The 12,169-nt window shown below is 42.6% G+C and overlaps 1 protein-coding gene across 4 annotated transcripts in view; it reads left to right on the forward strand.

Annotated features, from left to right (window-relative positions):
* EIF2AK4 (eukaryotic translation initiation factor 2 alpha kinase 4) overlaps nucleotides 1–12,169 on the forward strand; it is a 103,730-nt gene that overhangs the window by 81,611 nt on the left and 9,950 nt on the right. For all 4 annotated transcript variants that reach the window (XM_054450905.2, XM_054450907.2, XM_063652581.1 and 1 more), the window contains 5 exons: nucleotides 2,705–2,875; nucleotides 3,316–3,450; nucleotides 5,274–5,381; nucleotides 7,057–7,185; nucleotides 8,681–8,767. In XM_054450905.2, coding sequence (XP_054306880.1) covers nucleotides 2,705–2,875; nucleotides 3,316–3,450; nucleotides 5,274–5,381; nucleotides 7,057–7,185; nucleotides 8,681–8,767 — 630 coding nt within the window. The remainder of the gene's footprint in view (nucleotides 1–2,704; nucleotides 2,876–3,315; nucleotides 3,451–5,273; nucleotides 5,382–7,056; nucleotides 7,186–8,680; nucleotides 8,768–12,169) is intronic.

The raw sequence follows: 12,169 nt of genomic DNA on the forward strand, positions 1-12,169 counted from the left end.
GGCCCTTCCCAAATTTCATGTCCTCACATTTCAAAACCAATCATGCCTTCCTGACAGTCCCCCACAGTCTTAACTCATTTCAGCATTAACTCAAAAGTCCACAGTCCAAAGTCTCATCTGAAATAAGGCAAGTCTCTTCTGCCTATGAGCCTGTAAAATCAAAAACAAGTGAGTTACTTCCTGGATACAATGAGAGTACAGGCATTGGATAAATACAGTTTCTCCCAAATGGGAGAAGTTGGCCAAAACAAAGGGGCTAAAGGCCGCATGCAAGTCTAGAATCCAGCAGGGCAGTCAAATCTTAAAGCTCCAAAATGATCTCCTTTGACTCCATGTCTCACACCCAGGTGATGCTGATGCCAGGGGTAGGCTCCCATGGCCTTGAGCAGCTCCCCACCTGTGGCTTTGCAGGGTACAGCCTCCCTCCTGGATGCTTCCATGGGCTAGCGTTTAGTAGGGACTCTGTATGGGGGCTGCAAACCCACATTTCCCTTCTGCACTGCCCTAGCAGAGGTTCTCCATAAGAGCCCCACCCCTGTAGCAGACTTCTGCCTGGGCATCCAGGCGTTTCCATACATCCTCTGAAATCTAGGCGGAGGTTCCCAAACCTCAATTCTTGTTTTCCGTGCATCTGCAGGCTCAACACCACATGGAAGCTGCCAAAGCTTGGGGCTTGCACCCTCTGAAGCAACAGCCTGAGCTGTACATACCTTGGCCCCCTTCAGCCATGGATGGAGCAGCTTAGACACAGGGCACCAAGTCCCTAAGCTACATAGAGGAGGGGTCCCTGGGGCCAGCCCATGAAGCCATTTTTTCCTCTTAGGCCTCCAGGCCTGTGATGGGAGGGCCTGCCATGAAGACCTCTGACATGCCCTGGAGACATTTTCCCCATCGTTTTGGTGATTAACATTTGGCTCCTTGTTACTTATGCAAAGTTCTGCAGCTGGCTTGAATTTCTCCTCAGAAAATAGGGTTTTATTTCCTGTCTCATTGTCAGGCTGCAAATTTTCTGAATTTTTATGCTCTGTTTTCCTTTTAAAACTGAATGCTCTTAACAGCACACCAGTCACCTCTTGGTACTTTGTTGCTTAGAAATTTCTTCTGCCAGATACCCAAAATCATCTCCCTGAAGTTCAAAGTTTCACAAATCTCTAGGGCAGGGGCAAAATTCTGCCAGTCTCTTTGCTAAAACATAGCAAGAATCACCTTTACTTCAGTTCCCAACAAGTTCCTCATCTCCATCTGAGACCACCTCAGCCTGGATTTCATTGACCACATCATTATCAGCATTTTGGTCAAAGCCATTCAACAAGTCTCTAGGAAGTTCCAAACTTTCCCACATTTTCCTGTCTTCTTCTGAGCCCTCCAAACTGTTCCAACCTCTGCCTGTTACCCAGTTCCAAAGTCACTTCCACATTTTGGGGTATCTTTACAGCCCAACTCTACCGGTACCAATTTACTGTATTAGTTTGTTCTCGTGCTGCTAATAAAGACATACACAAAACTGGGTAATTTATAAAGGAAAGAGGTTTAATGGACTCACAGTTCTCTGTGGCTGAGGAGGCTTCACAATCATGGTGGAAAGCAAAGAGGAACAAGTCATGTCTTACATGGTTGGCAGCAAGCAAAGAGAGAGAACTTGTGCAGGGAAACTCCTCTTTATAAAACCATCAGATCTTGTGAGACTTATTCACTATCATGAGACTATCATGGGAAAGACCCGCCCACATGATTCAATTACCTCCCACTAGATCCCTCCCATGACACATGGGAATTGTGGGAGCTACAATTCAAGATGAGATTTGAGTAGGGACACAGCCAAACCATATCAAGATTATAGGAGGTTTTAACATTTTTTGGATTTTTTAAAAATGTAAGTGATTTATGATTAACTCTAAGATTAAGCTATGTCAAGCTGAGCTTTCATTTAGCCCTTAGGTTTCATGTGCCAATTTATGGATGAACTAGGTTCTACTTGCCTACAGTCTTAAAATGACTATAATTTTGTTTCTTAAGAATTTCTACTTTAGCTCCTGGGAGTTTTCTTTCTGGCTTTATGACTATGGTTGTTTCCTCTTCCTCCAGCTGAGTACCAGGGACTGTGAGATCAATCATCTCTAGCCACTGACCTCTTCTGGGGCAGTCAATGAGTACAGCTGGTGAGAGCCAGGATCTGGCATCCAGGTGGGAGGAGAGGGAAGGGAGGATCAGGAGGCTGCCCATGGGAGAAGACATCTCAAGGTTGCAAATAGGAATGATTCAAGCCAAGGAAGGGAACTTCTAGCTAATTCTGTATTAAAACAAGTCAGACTCTGCCTTCTTGTCCCCCCATGTGTATGCCTGCAGTAACAGGAATTCATGAGAATGAGAAAGGTAAAGAGGAAAAATACTGGCCTGAAAATAGATAATGGAAGCTCTGCTAGTGCCAGGGTCTGCTTTGCTGGGGTCAGTATTAAGTGTGAGTAAATGTGTCTGAATAAAAGTGAACCATGAGTGTGTCTAAAGCACTCCCGCAAGGTGCTTTCAAGTTGTTGGAAAAGGATAATCCTTAGTCAGGATTTTGGCAAAGGCTAAAATAATCTTTGACCACAAAGATAATCGTCTCATCCCATGTGCTCCCGCTCCTGCAGGTGCACACAGTCGGTGCAAAGGGAGTCTTCCCCTGCTGTGGATGGGCAGCTAACTGTGCCCCTTTGCTTTCCAGCTGTGTCGACTCTACAAGTTTATTGAACAGAAGGGAGATTTGCAAGATCTAATGCCAACAATAAATTCATTAATAAAACAGAAAACAGGTATTGCGCAGTTGGTGAAGTATGGCTTAAAAGACCTAGAGGATGTTGTCGGACTGTTGAAGAAACTCGGCATCAAGTTACAGGTTTGGCAACGGTTTGATACTGGCAGTACAAATGTGTAGCATTACTAATAGCACAGGGAGGAAATGTGTTTCACTTCACTAATGCTAGTTAGTGTTTTATTTTTCCAGAACAACTGCTTTCTGTGTTTTGGAGCATTTGATATTTAGTAATAATTTTGGCTTAAATTAGGATTTCTTTGCAAGTGCCACTGTTCCTATCACGAAGCAGTTCTTACTATGATATGATAGCCTCAGAGAGGTGGTTATTCTTAAAGAGAAGAGAATTTATTTTGCTTGTCAGGCTATGGTTAAACAGACTTTGAGCTAGATCTTACTCAATATTTTGTTTATACTAAATAGATTGTTTTGATGCTATTGATGGGAAACACCATTTTCAGCATTATATTCCACATTCTAAATTTCAAACCCTTGACACATTTGTGTGGCATCTTTCTTTATAGGTCTTGATCAATTTGGGCTTGGTTTACAAGGTGCAGCAGCACAATGGAATCATCTTCCAGTTTGTAGCGTTCATCAAACGAAGGCAAAGGGCTGTACCTGAAATCCTTGCAGCTGGAGGCAGATATGACCTGCTGGTGAGGGCTTGCCCTTTGTTTATTTGCTCTGACTTAATTTTATTTCTTCTAAACTTGTTATTTTGAAATTTTCAAACTAACACCAAAAATTTGAACCAGTAATATCATTGGATACTTCTATTAATATATGTTTCATCTAGGAATAGAAATATAATGTGAACCACATTTGTAGTTGTTTAAACTTAAAAAAATTATATTATTTTGCAAGATAGTTGCAAAGATAGTACAGAGAGGGCTCGTGTACCCTTTACTCTGTGTGTGTGTGTGTGTGTGTGTATATATATATATATATTTTGGAGACAGGGCCTTGCTCTGTCACCCAGGCTGGAGTGCAGTGGCACAATCTTGGCTCACTGCAGCCTCGACCTCCCTGGGCTCAAATGATTCTCTCACCTTAGCCTCCCGAGTAGCTGAGACTACAGGCATGCACCACCACACCCAGCTAATTTTTTGTATTTTCAGTAGAGACAGGGTTTTGCCATGTTGCCCAGGCTGGTCTCAAACTCCTGAGCTCAAGCAATCCACCCGCCTCAGCCTCTCAGAGTGCTGGGATTATAGGTGTGAGCCACAACACCCCTTGCATAAGTACAGTAAAATATCAAAACCAGAAAATTGACATTTGTACAATGTATGTGCATCATTCTTTTCCATTTTATCACGTGTACATTCCCATCACAACCACCATAATCAAGGTAGAGAACTATTCCATCACCACAAAGATTTATGGGTATCAACATCTTATCAATTCAAATGAAATGTAGAAACTTTACCTCCCTGTATGTCTCTTTACCTCATGCCCCATTTATAATATAATTGTCTTAAATATTTCTTCTAATACATTGAGATCCACATCAAACAGTGTTAAATTTTTTACTTTACTGTTAAATATAATTCTAAAACTCAAGGGGAGAAGAAGGTCTATTGTATTTACCCCAAATTTCTGGTTTGTGATGAGAAATTTGCAGTTATTTGAATTACTTTTCCCCTATAGGAAAGGTATTTCTGACTTGATGCTTTAAAGATTATTTTCTTTGTCTTTAGTTTCAAGTTAAAGTATGATGTGTCTTGGCATGAGTTTCTTTGGATTTATCCTGTTTAGGGTTTGCTTAGCTTCTTAAATCTATAGGTTTATGTCTTTTGCGAATTTGGGGGATTTTTTCAGGCGTTCTTTGAATTTTTTTTTCAGTCTCACACTCTTTTTTCTCTCCTTCTGTGACCCCAGTGACACGAATGTCCTTGAGGTTATGGGACATTTTTGTCCAGGCTGATCTCACACTCCTGGCTGCAAGCAATCCTCCTGCCTTGGCCTTTCAAAGCACTGGGATTGCAGGTGTGAGCCACCACACCTGACCTGTAATTTTAAATTATTTAGTAACATCAAGTAAAAAGCGACAAGTGGTATTAATTTTATAATATATCTTATTTAACTTAGTATATCCAAAATATTATTTCAACATGTACTCAAACTTCTAAAAATTATTAACGAGGATTTTACTTTTTTTTCAAAGTCTTTGCAGCCAGTATGTGTTTTACATGTACAGCACGTGTCAATTTGGATTAGCCATATTTCAAATACTCAGTAGTCACTTGTGACTAGTGGCTGCCATACTGAACAGTGCAGAGTTAGATGTAACATTTGTTAATATTTTTTCTAAATTTGCATGTGTGCTTGCTTCTCTCTTTTACTACACACACACATTTCTTTTTGTTGAACTCTTTGATGATGAGCTGCTGACAGAGTGCTCACTCTTTAATCATTGTTTTCCCTGTAATCACAGTTTCTTTGCTATTTCATAACCATAACTGTTTGTGTCTCTCCACAGATTCCCCAGTTTAGAGGGCCACAAGCTCTGGGGCCAGTTCCCACTGCCATTGGGGTCAGTATAGCTATAGACAAGATATCTGCTGCTGTCCTCAACATGGAGGAACCTGTAAGTTCTTGCTTGGCTTCCCAGCATGCTTCGAGGTGTCTTTCATTTCTAAAAGTATGATTTGCCTTTTGCAGTCATTTACATGGGGCTTCAGATGTGAAAGCTGTAGACCTAGGGTTTTGTAACTTACCTTTAATATGTTAGACAAGCCTAAGACTTGATGTCAATCCCTGCATTTCAGTCCTTATCATCTGTTCTCTAGCTGGGTGACCTTAGATCAGGGGTCCCTAACCCCCAGGCAGTGGACTGGTACCCATCCAGGGCCTGTTACGAACCGGGCCGCACAGCAGGAGGTGAGCAGCGGGCAAGCAAGCATTACCACCTGAGCTCTACCTCCTGTCAGATCATTGGTGGCATTAGATTTTGTAGGAGCATGAACCTTGTTGTGGACTGCACATGGAAGGGATCTAGACTGCACGCTCCTTATGAGAATCTAACTAATGCCTGATGATCCAAGGTGGAACAGTTTCATTCCAAAAGCATCCCCTCCCAACCCCCGCACCATCCATGAAAAATTTTCTTCCATGAAACCAGTCCCTGGTGCCAAAAAGGTTGAAGACTTCTGCCTTAGACAATTAATTCATCCTTCCCTAGACTCACTTTCCTTATCTGTAATGTACCACATAAATGTGAGATGTTATAGTTATTAACAGGCTCTTAACAAAACTTCTTGTTCAGGCCAGGCATGGTGGCTCATGCCTATAATCCCAGCACTTTGGAAAGTCGAGGCAGGCAGATCGTTGAGCCCAGGAGTTCAAGACTAGCCTGGGCAACATGGCAAAACCCCATCTCTACCAAAAAATACAAAAATTAGCCAGGTGTGGTTAATTAGCCATGCACCTGTAGTTCCAGCTACTCAGGAGGCTGAGGTGGGAGAATCGCTTGAACCCAGGAGGGAGAGGTTGCAGTGAGCTGAAATCATGCCACTTCCACTCCAGCTTGGGTAACAGAGCCAGACCCTGTCAAAAAAAAAAAAAAAAGAAAAAAGAAAAGAAATCCTGCTGTGGTCTACAAAGCTAGAAATAGCTTTTTTTCCCCCTTGTATTTCAGGCAAGATTAGTTTTCCTAGAGAAAAATAGTATTTTCCTGATGGCACAGGGTAGTTGAAATAATTTCTGTCTTGAAAGACTAATATAACATTTTTTTTTTACTGTGGCCGAGCATGGTGGCTCATGCCTGTAATCCCAGCTATATCCCAATAAGGCCAAGGCAAGTGGATCACTTGAGGCCAGAAGTTCGAGACCAGCCTGGCCAACAAGGCAGAACACCATCCCTACTAAAAAGACCAAATATATATATATATATATTTTAGCCAGGCATGGTGGTACACACCTATAATCCCAGCTACTCTGGAGGCTGAGGCAGGAGAATAGCTTAAACCCAGGAGGCGGAGGTTACAGTGAGCGGAGATTGTGCCACTGTATTCCAGCCTGGGTGACAGAGTGAGACTCTGTCTCAGAAAAAAAAAGAAAAAGTTTTTTGACTGTGTCTTTTTTTTTTTTTTTTTTTTTTTACAATGTTGTTTTGAAGCAAAGTCTTTGGCATGCTGTGTTTCTATGCAGGATTTCAAGAATGCCCATCTTCCAAAGAGCGCTGCCTCCCCTCCTGATGCTGGTTTCACTTCCGTGCCTGCAGTCTTGCTCCTCTAACTGTAACCGTTCTGTTTCTGATCCAGGTTACAATAAGCTCTTGTGACCTCCTGGTTGTAAGTGTTGGCCAGATGTCTATGTCCAGGGCCATCAACCTAACGCAGAAACTCTGGACAGCAGGCATCACAGCAGAAATCATGTACGACTGGTCACAGGTAATGGGACAAAAAGCACCTGTGAGTGAAGTGCAAATTGCTATGGCTTTTATGGCAAATATCCTCTGCACCTATAGACTGTCAAACGCTGTTTATCTGTGTAATTCAAGTTGCCTCCTGTGTTAGTTTCTGATTGCTGCAATAACCAATTACCACAAACTTACTGGCTTAAACACATATTTATTATCTTACATTTCTGGAAGTCAGAAATCCAAAAGCACTTTCACTGGGTTCAATTCAACAGGGCTGGCTCCTCTGAGAAGCTCTAGGGGAGAATCTGTGTCCTTCCCTTTTCCGGCTCCTAGAGGCCTCCTGCATTCCTTGGCTCATGGCCTCTTCCTCCATCATCACACTCAGCAACGAAGCGCCTCCTTCCTCGCTGACCTGTGCTTCTGTTCTTACATCTGTCTCTAACTCTTGTCTGTCCAGCTCCCTCATACATGCACCCTGTGATTACACTGGGCCCACCCAGATAATCCTGGTTGATCACTCACAGGTTCTAGGAATGAGGATATGGACATCTTTGCAGGGCTGTACTCCAGCCTGCCACACTTCTGAAGGCACTCGGTGCTTAGTGTGTTTTGGGCTCTGTATCCTGAGACCTCCCACAGCATGCAGGCCTGACACTTGCCATGGGTGTGGAGGTGTGGAAAGTGGCACCCAGGACACGTGCCTGCCCTTTGGAATGGGGGGTGTAAGCAGATCATAGAAGGGGTGTACTCCCAGGAGATCATCCAGGTTGTACCCACATTCGCCCACACTAAAGGTGCCCCAGAGCATGGCGATGACCAGGGACACAGACCCACCACCCTCCCACCTACTCTGTTTACATCACCTGCCAGGAGGCTTCTGAAGCTGCTGCTATTTACTCATGTGTGTGTGTTGTATCAAAATTCACATCAGAAGTACTGAACAACAATTTTTAATCATTTGACAGAACAGTGTCCTCTTCTACTTGTTCACTTGTTTCATAAATCATTAGAGAAGTGTTCTGTCTTGCAGTAAAATCCAAGCCTTGTGGCCAGTGACCTCAGTCCTGCACAGTGGCATCCCCGCAGGCTTCTCTGCTCCATCCTGGTTTGCTTCTTCAGTTCTGCTTTTCACCTTCCCTTATTTCCTTTGTTTCCTTCATTTTCCTCAGAGGCTTTTTCAGCGTGTGTGTGTGTGTGTGTGTGTGTGTGTGTGTGTGTGTGTGTGTTGTGTTGTATAATTTGGGGCATCTTTTATTAAGTCTTGAAGCTTTTGAAAACCTCTTACTATTGATTGAGTATTCATGGCCCCTTTAAACAATCATGAAGGTAAGGAAGGCAAGAGAGGCCTTGTTCCTCCCTTGAATTCTATGCGGCTTCTTGCTTAATATTTATATCCCCCTGAACTCAGCATTTTAGTAAACATTGAGAATATAATTGGAAACAGTATTTTCATTCTCCTTAATTACTTGAAGCTGTTCCAGGTGCTCTGTGTTTATTTTCTTTACTATGTTTGTTTGTTTCAGTCCCAAGAGGAATTACAAGAGTACTGCAGACATCACGAAATCACCTATGTGGCCCTTGTCTCGGATAAAGAAGGAAGCCATGTCAAGGTAAAGACGTCAGAGATTTTTTACAATTCAACAGTCAGGTGTTACCTGTGGAGCACCCGCCTTCACACTGAGGCCCGGGCCGTGTAGGTGGCTGGAAATCTGTTCACTCTACTCTCCCTTTCCCTTGTTGGGTTTCTTTTTTTTTTTTTTTTTTTTTTGAGACGGGGTCTCGCTGTCTCCCAGGCTGGTGCAGTGGCGTAATCTCGGTTCACTGCAAGCTCCGCCTCCCAGGTTCTCGCCATTCTCCTGCCTCAGCCTCCCCAGTAGCTGGGACTACAGGCACCCGCCACCACGCCCGCCTAATTTTTTGTATTTTTAGTGGAGACGGGGTTTCACCACGTTAGCCAGGATGGTCTCCTGACCTCATGATCTGCCCGCCTCGGCCTCCCAAAGTGCTGGGATTACAGGCGTGAGCCACCGCGCCCGGCCATTGTTGGGTTTCTTACTGAAGAAAATGTGTATAAAATAAGGAAGAGAGTCCACCTTCATTAAAGCTTTAAAAAGCAAAACAAACAAAAAAACTGGCTGTGGTTTTTTCCTACTTTTCTCCTCTTGTTCTCTTTTTCCAGCTAAGAAAATAAGAATAAGTAAAGTTGATATCTGCTGATAGGCATATCCTCTCATTGCTTTGTAACCAATTTTACTTTTTTGTATTCAACTAAAAGTGTTCATAAATATACCACCTCATAACCTTTATTTCTAATTATTTTTAAAGGGAAAAAAACTTTCTTAAAAATATTTTTCTCTTCTAATGTTTTTGTTTGGTTTCGATATCAGGGTAATGTTGGCCTGATAAAATGAGTTGGAGAGTGTTCTCTCCTCTTCTGTTTTCTGTAAGATATTGTATATAATTGGTATTAGAAGTCCAATCTCAAATATTTCTATATATAGAGCTATTCTGGTTACCTCTTTCTTCTAGAGGCAGCTTTGGTAGTTTATATCTTTCCCAGAACTTTTCCATTTTGTCTGAGTTTTCAAATATTCCCCTGTTATTGTTTCACTGTCTCTAGGATCTGCAGTGATGCTCCCTCCTTCAGACTTGATATGAGTAATTTGTGTTCTCCCTCTTTTTTGTCTAATCAGCCTGGCTAGAGATTGATCAATTTTGTCTTTCCAAGGACCAGCTTTTGGTGTCATTGATTTTTCTCAGTTTTTATTTGTTTATGTGTTTTCTATTTTATTCATCTCCACTCTTATCCATTACTGTTTTCTTCCTTCTGCTTATTTTGGATTTAGTTTATTCTTTTTTAGTTTTTTCAGGTAGAACTTTAGATGAGGTATTGACAAACTACACCTTGGACCAAATTCAGCCCATAGCCTGCTTTTATATGTCTGTGAACTAGAAATTTTTACATTCTTTGTTAAAAAACAACAACAAACAAAGGAGAGTGTGTGACTCAAACTATGTATGGCCCTCAAAGCTGAAAACATTTCCTATCTGGCCCTTACAGAAAAAAATTTGAAGCTTTGTTATTATACATGTTTAGGATTTTATATCTTCTTGATAAATTGTCTTCATCATTATAAAATATTCCTTATCCCTGGTAATATTTCTTGTTCTGAAATCTTTTGGTAGTGTTTACATCACTACCTTTCTCCATCCTTTTATTTTTAACCTGTCTTTTTTTTTTTAAGATATGGGGTCTCATCGTGTTGCCCGGGCTGGCCTTGAACTCCTGGGCTCAAGCGATCTTCTCACCTCAGCCTCCAGCTGGGATACAGGCGTGTGCCACTGCACCTGGCTAACTTATCTATCTTTATATTTAAAGTGAGTTTCTTATACACAGTCACTAGGTTGAGTTTTCCTTTTTTTTTTGAGACAGATTCTTGCTCTTTTGCCCCGGCTGGAGTGGAGTGGTACAATCTCCGCTCACTGCAACCTCCACCTCCCATGTTCAAGCGATTCTCCTACCTCAGCCTCCTGAGTAGCTGGGTTTATAGGCACACACCACCACACCCAGCTATTTTTTGTATTTTTAGTAGAGACAGGGTTTCACCATCTTGGTCAGGCTGGTCTCGAGCTCCTGACCTCATGATCCACCTGCCTTGGCCCCCCAAAGTGCTGGGATTACAGGCCTAAGCCACCGCACCCAGCCCCCTTTTTTTTTTCATTTTTTACTCTGAGAATCCTGGCCTTTTTTTTTTTTTTGAGACAGGGTCTCACTCTGTCACCCATGTTGGAGTGCAGTGGCGCGATCTCGGCTCACTGGAACCTGTCTCCCAGGATCAAGTGATCCTCCCACCTCAGCCTCCCGAGTAGCTGGGACTACAGGCACACACCACCATGACTGGCTAATTTTTGTATTTTTAGTACAGATGAGGTCTTCCCATGTTTCCTAGGCTGGTCTTGAATTCCTGGGCTCAAGTGACCCGTCCACCTCAGCCTCCCATAGTGCTGGGATTACAGGTGTGAGCCACTGGGCCCAGCCAGTAGCAACATTTTCGCATTTCAAAAGTAAGACATCACTTCATTTATCCATTCAGCCAACATATTTTAAGCATTCACAATGTAGAAGGGATTGAACTTGGGGCCATCAAAGATACAGAAACATTTAAGCCATAGCTCCTGCTGTCAAGGATTCTGTAATCTGGTAAGGAACATGAGACATTTGTGCATGATTATGAGCTCAAAAATGCTAAATGCCATGAGAGTCCTACAGATAAAGTTCTTCAAGGGTCCCTCAGGCTGGGAGATTACATAAGAGGCAACAGTGACGTCTTCAGGAAGGTGCTGGGATTTATCCTACCCTCAAGAATTCATAGGATATAGATAGGTCCTGGAAGGGCCTTTTAAGAAGAGGGAACTGCAAAGGTGATGGTAGTTCTTTTAGTAGTTGTCCCAAAGATAGAGGCAGGCCAGCAGAGAACCATTCTGGTACAACCCTGAATAGTCTATTTTGGGTGAGACAGATGGATCAGAAGCAGAAAATGGTTATAGCTACATCATGGAGAGCCCAAATGCCAACCAAGGAATCTGGTTTTTTTATTTAGCAGTTATTGGGGAGGCCCCAAATGTTTTGAACAGAAGGAGACATCAAAGTTGTGTTTGAGAAAAATTAATCTGCAGGGATGTGTAGCATGGAATAGAGTGAGGGAGAAACTGAAGACAGTGATAGCAGTATAAAGAATATCAAACTAGCCTAGGCCAAGGTCGGGGGCTGGCCAGGGGAGTGAAGATGAAGGGACAGATGCCATAAAAGTGGGATGACAGGACTTGGGTTTAGAAAAGAGAAGGAGGAGTGGTAGATAAAGCTGACATCTGAGAAACCTTGGTGGCTGACCAGATTTAAAGGGGAAGATGTTAAAGAATCACATGAAATGAGAGCCCATTCATCTTGGCCTTTAAAAAAAAAAAAAATTCTATCATCTGTGATAAACTAGTCCAGACCAGGGTTTCTCAAC

This window comes from Pongo pygmaeus, chromosome 16 (assembly GCF_028885625.2).
Source record: "Pongo pygmaeus isolate AG05252 chromosome 16, NHGRI_mPonPyg2-v2.0_pri, whole genome shotgun sequence".
Taxonomy (NCBI): domain Eukaryota; kingdom Metazoa; phylum Chordata; class Mammalia; order Primates; family Hominidae; genus Pongo; species Pongo pygmaeus.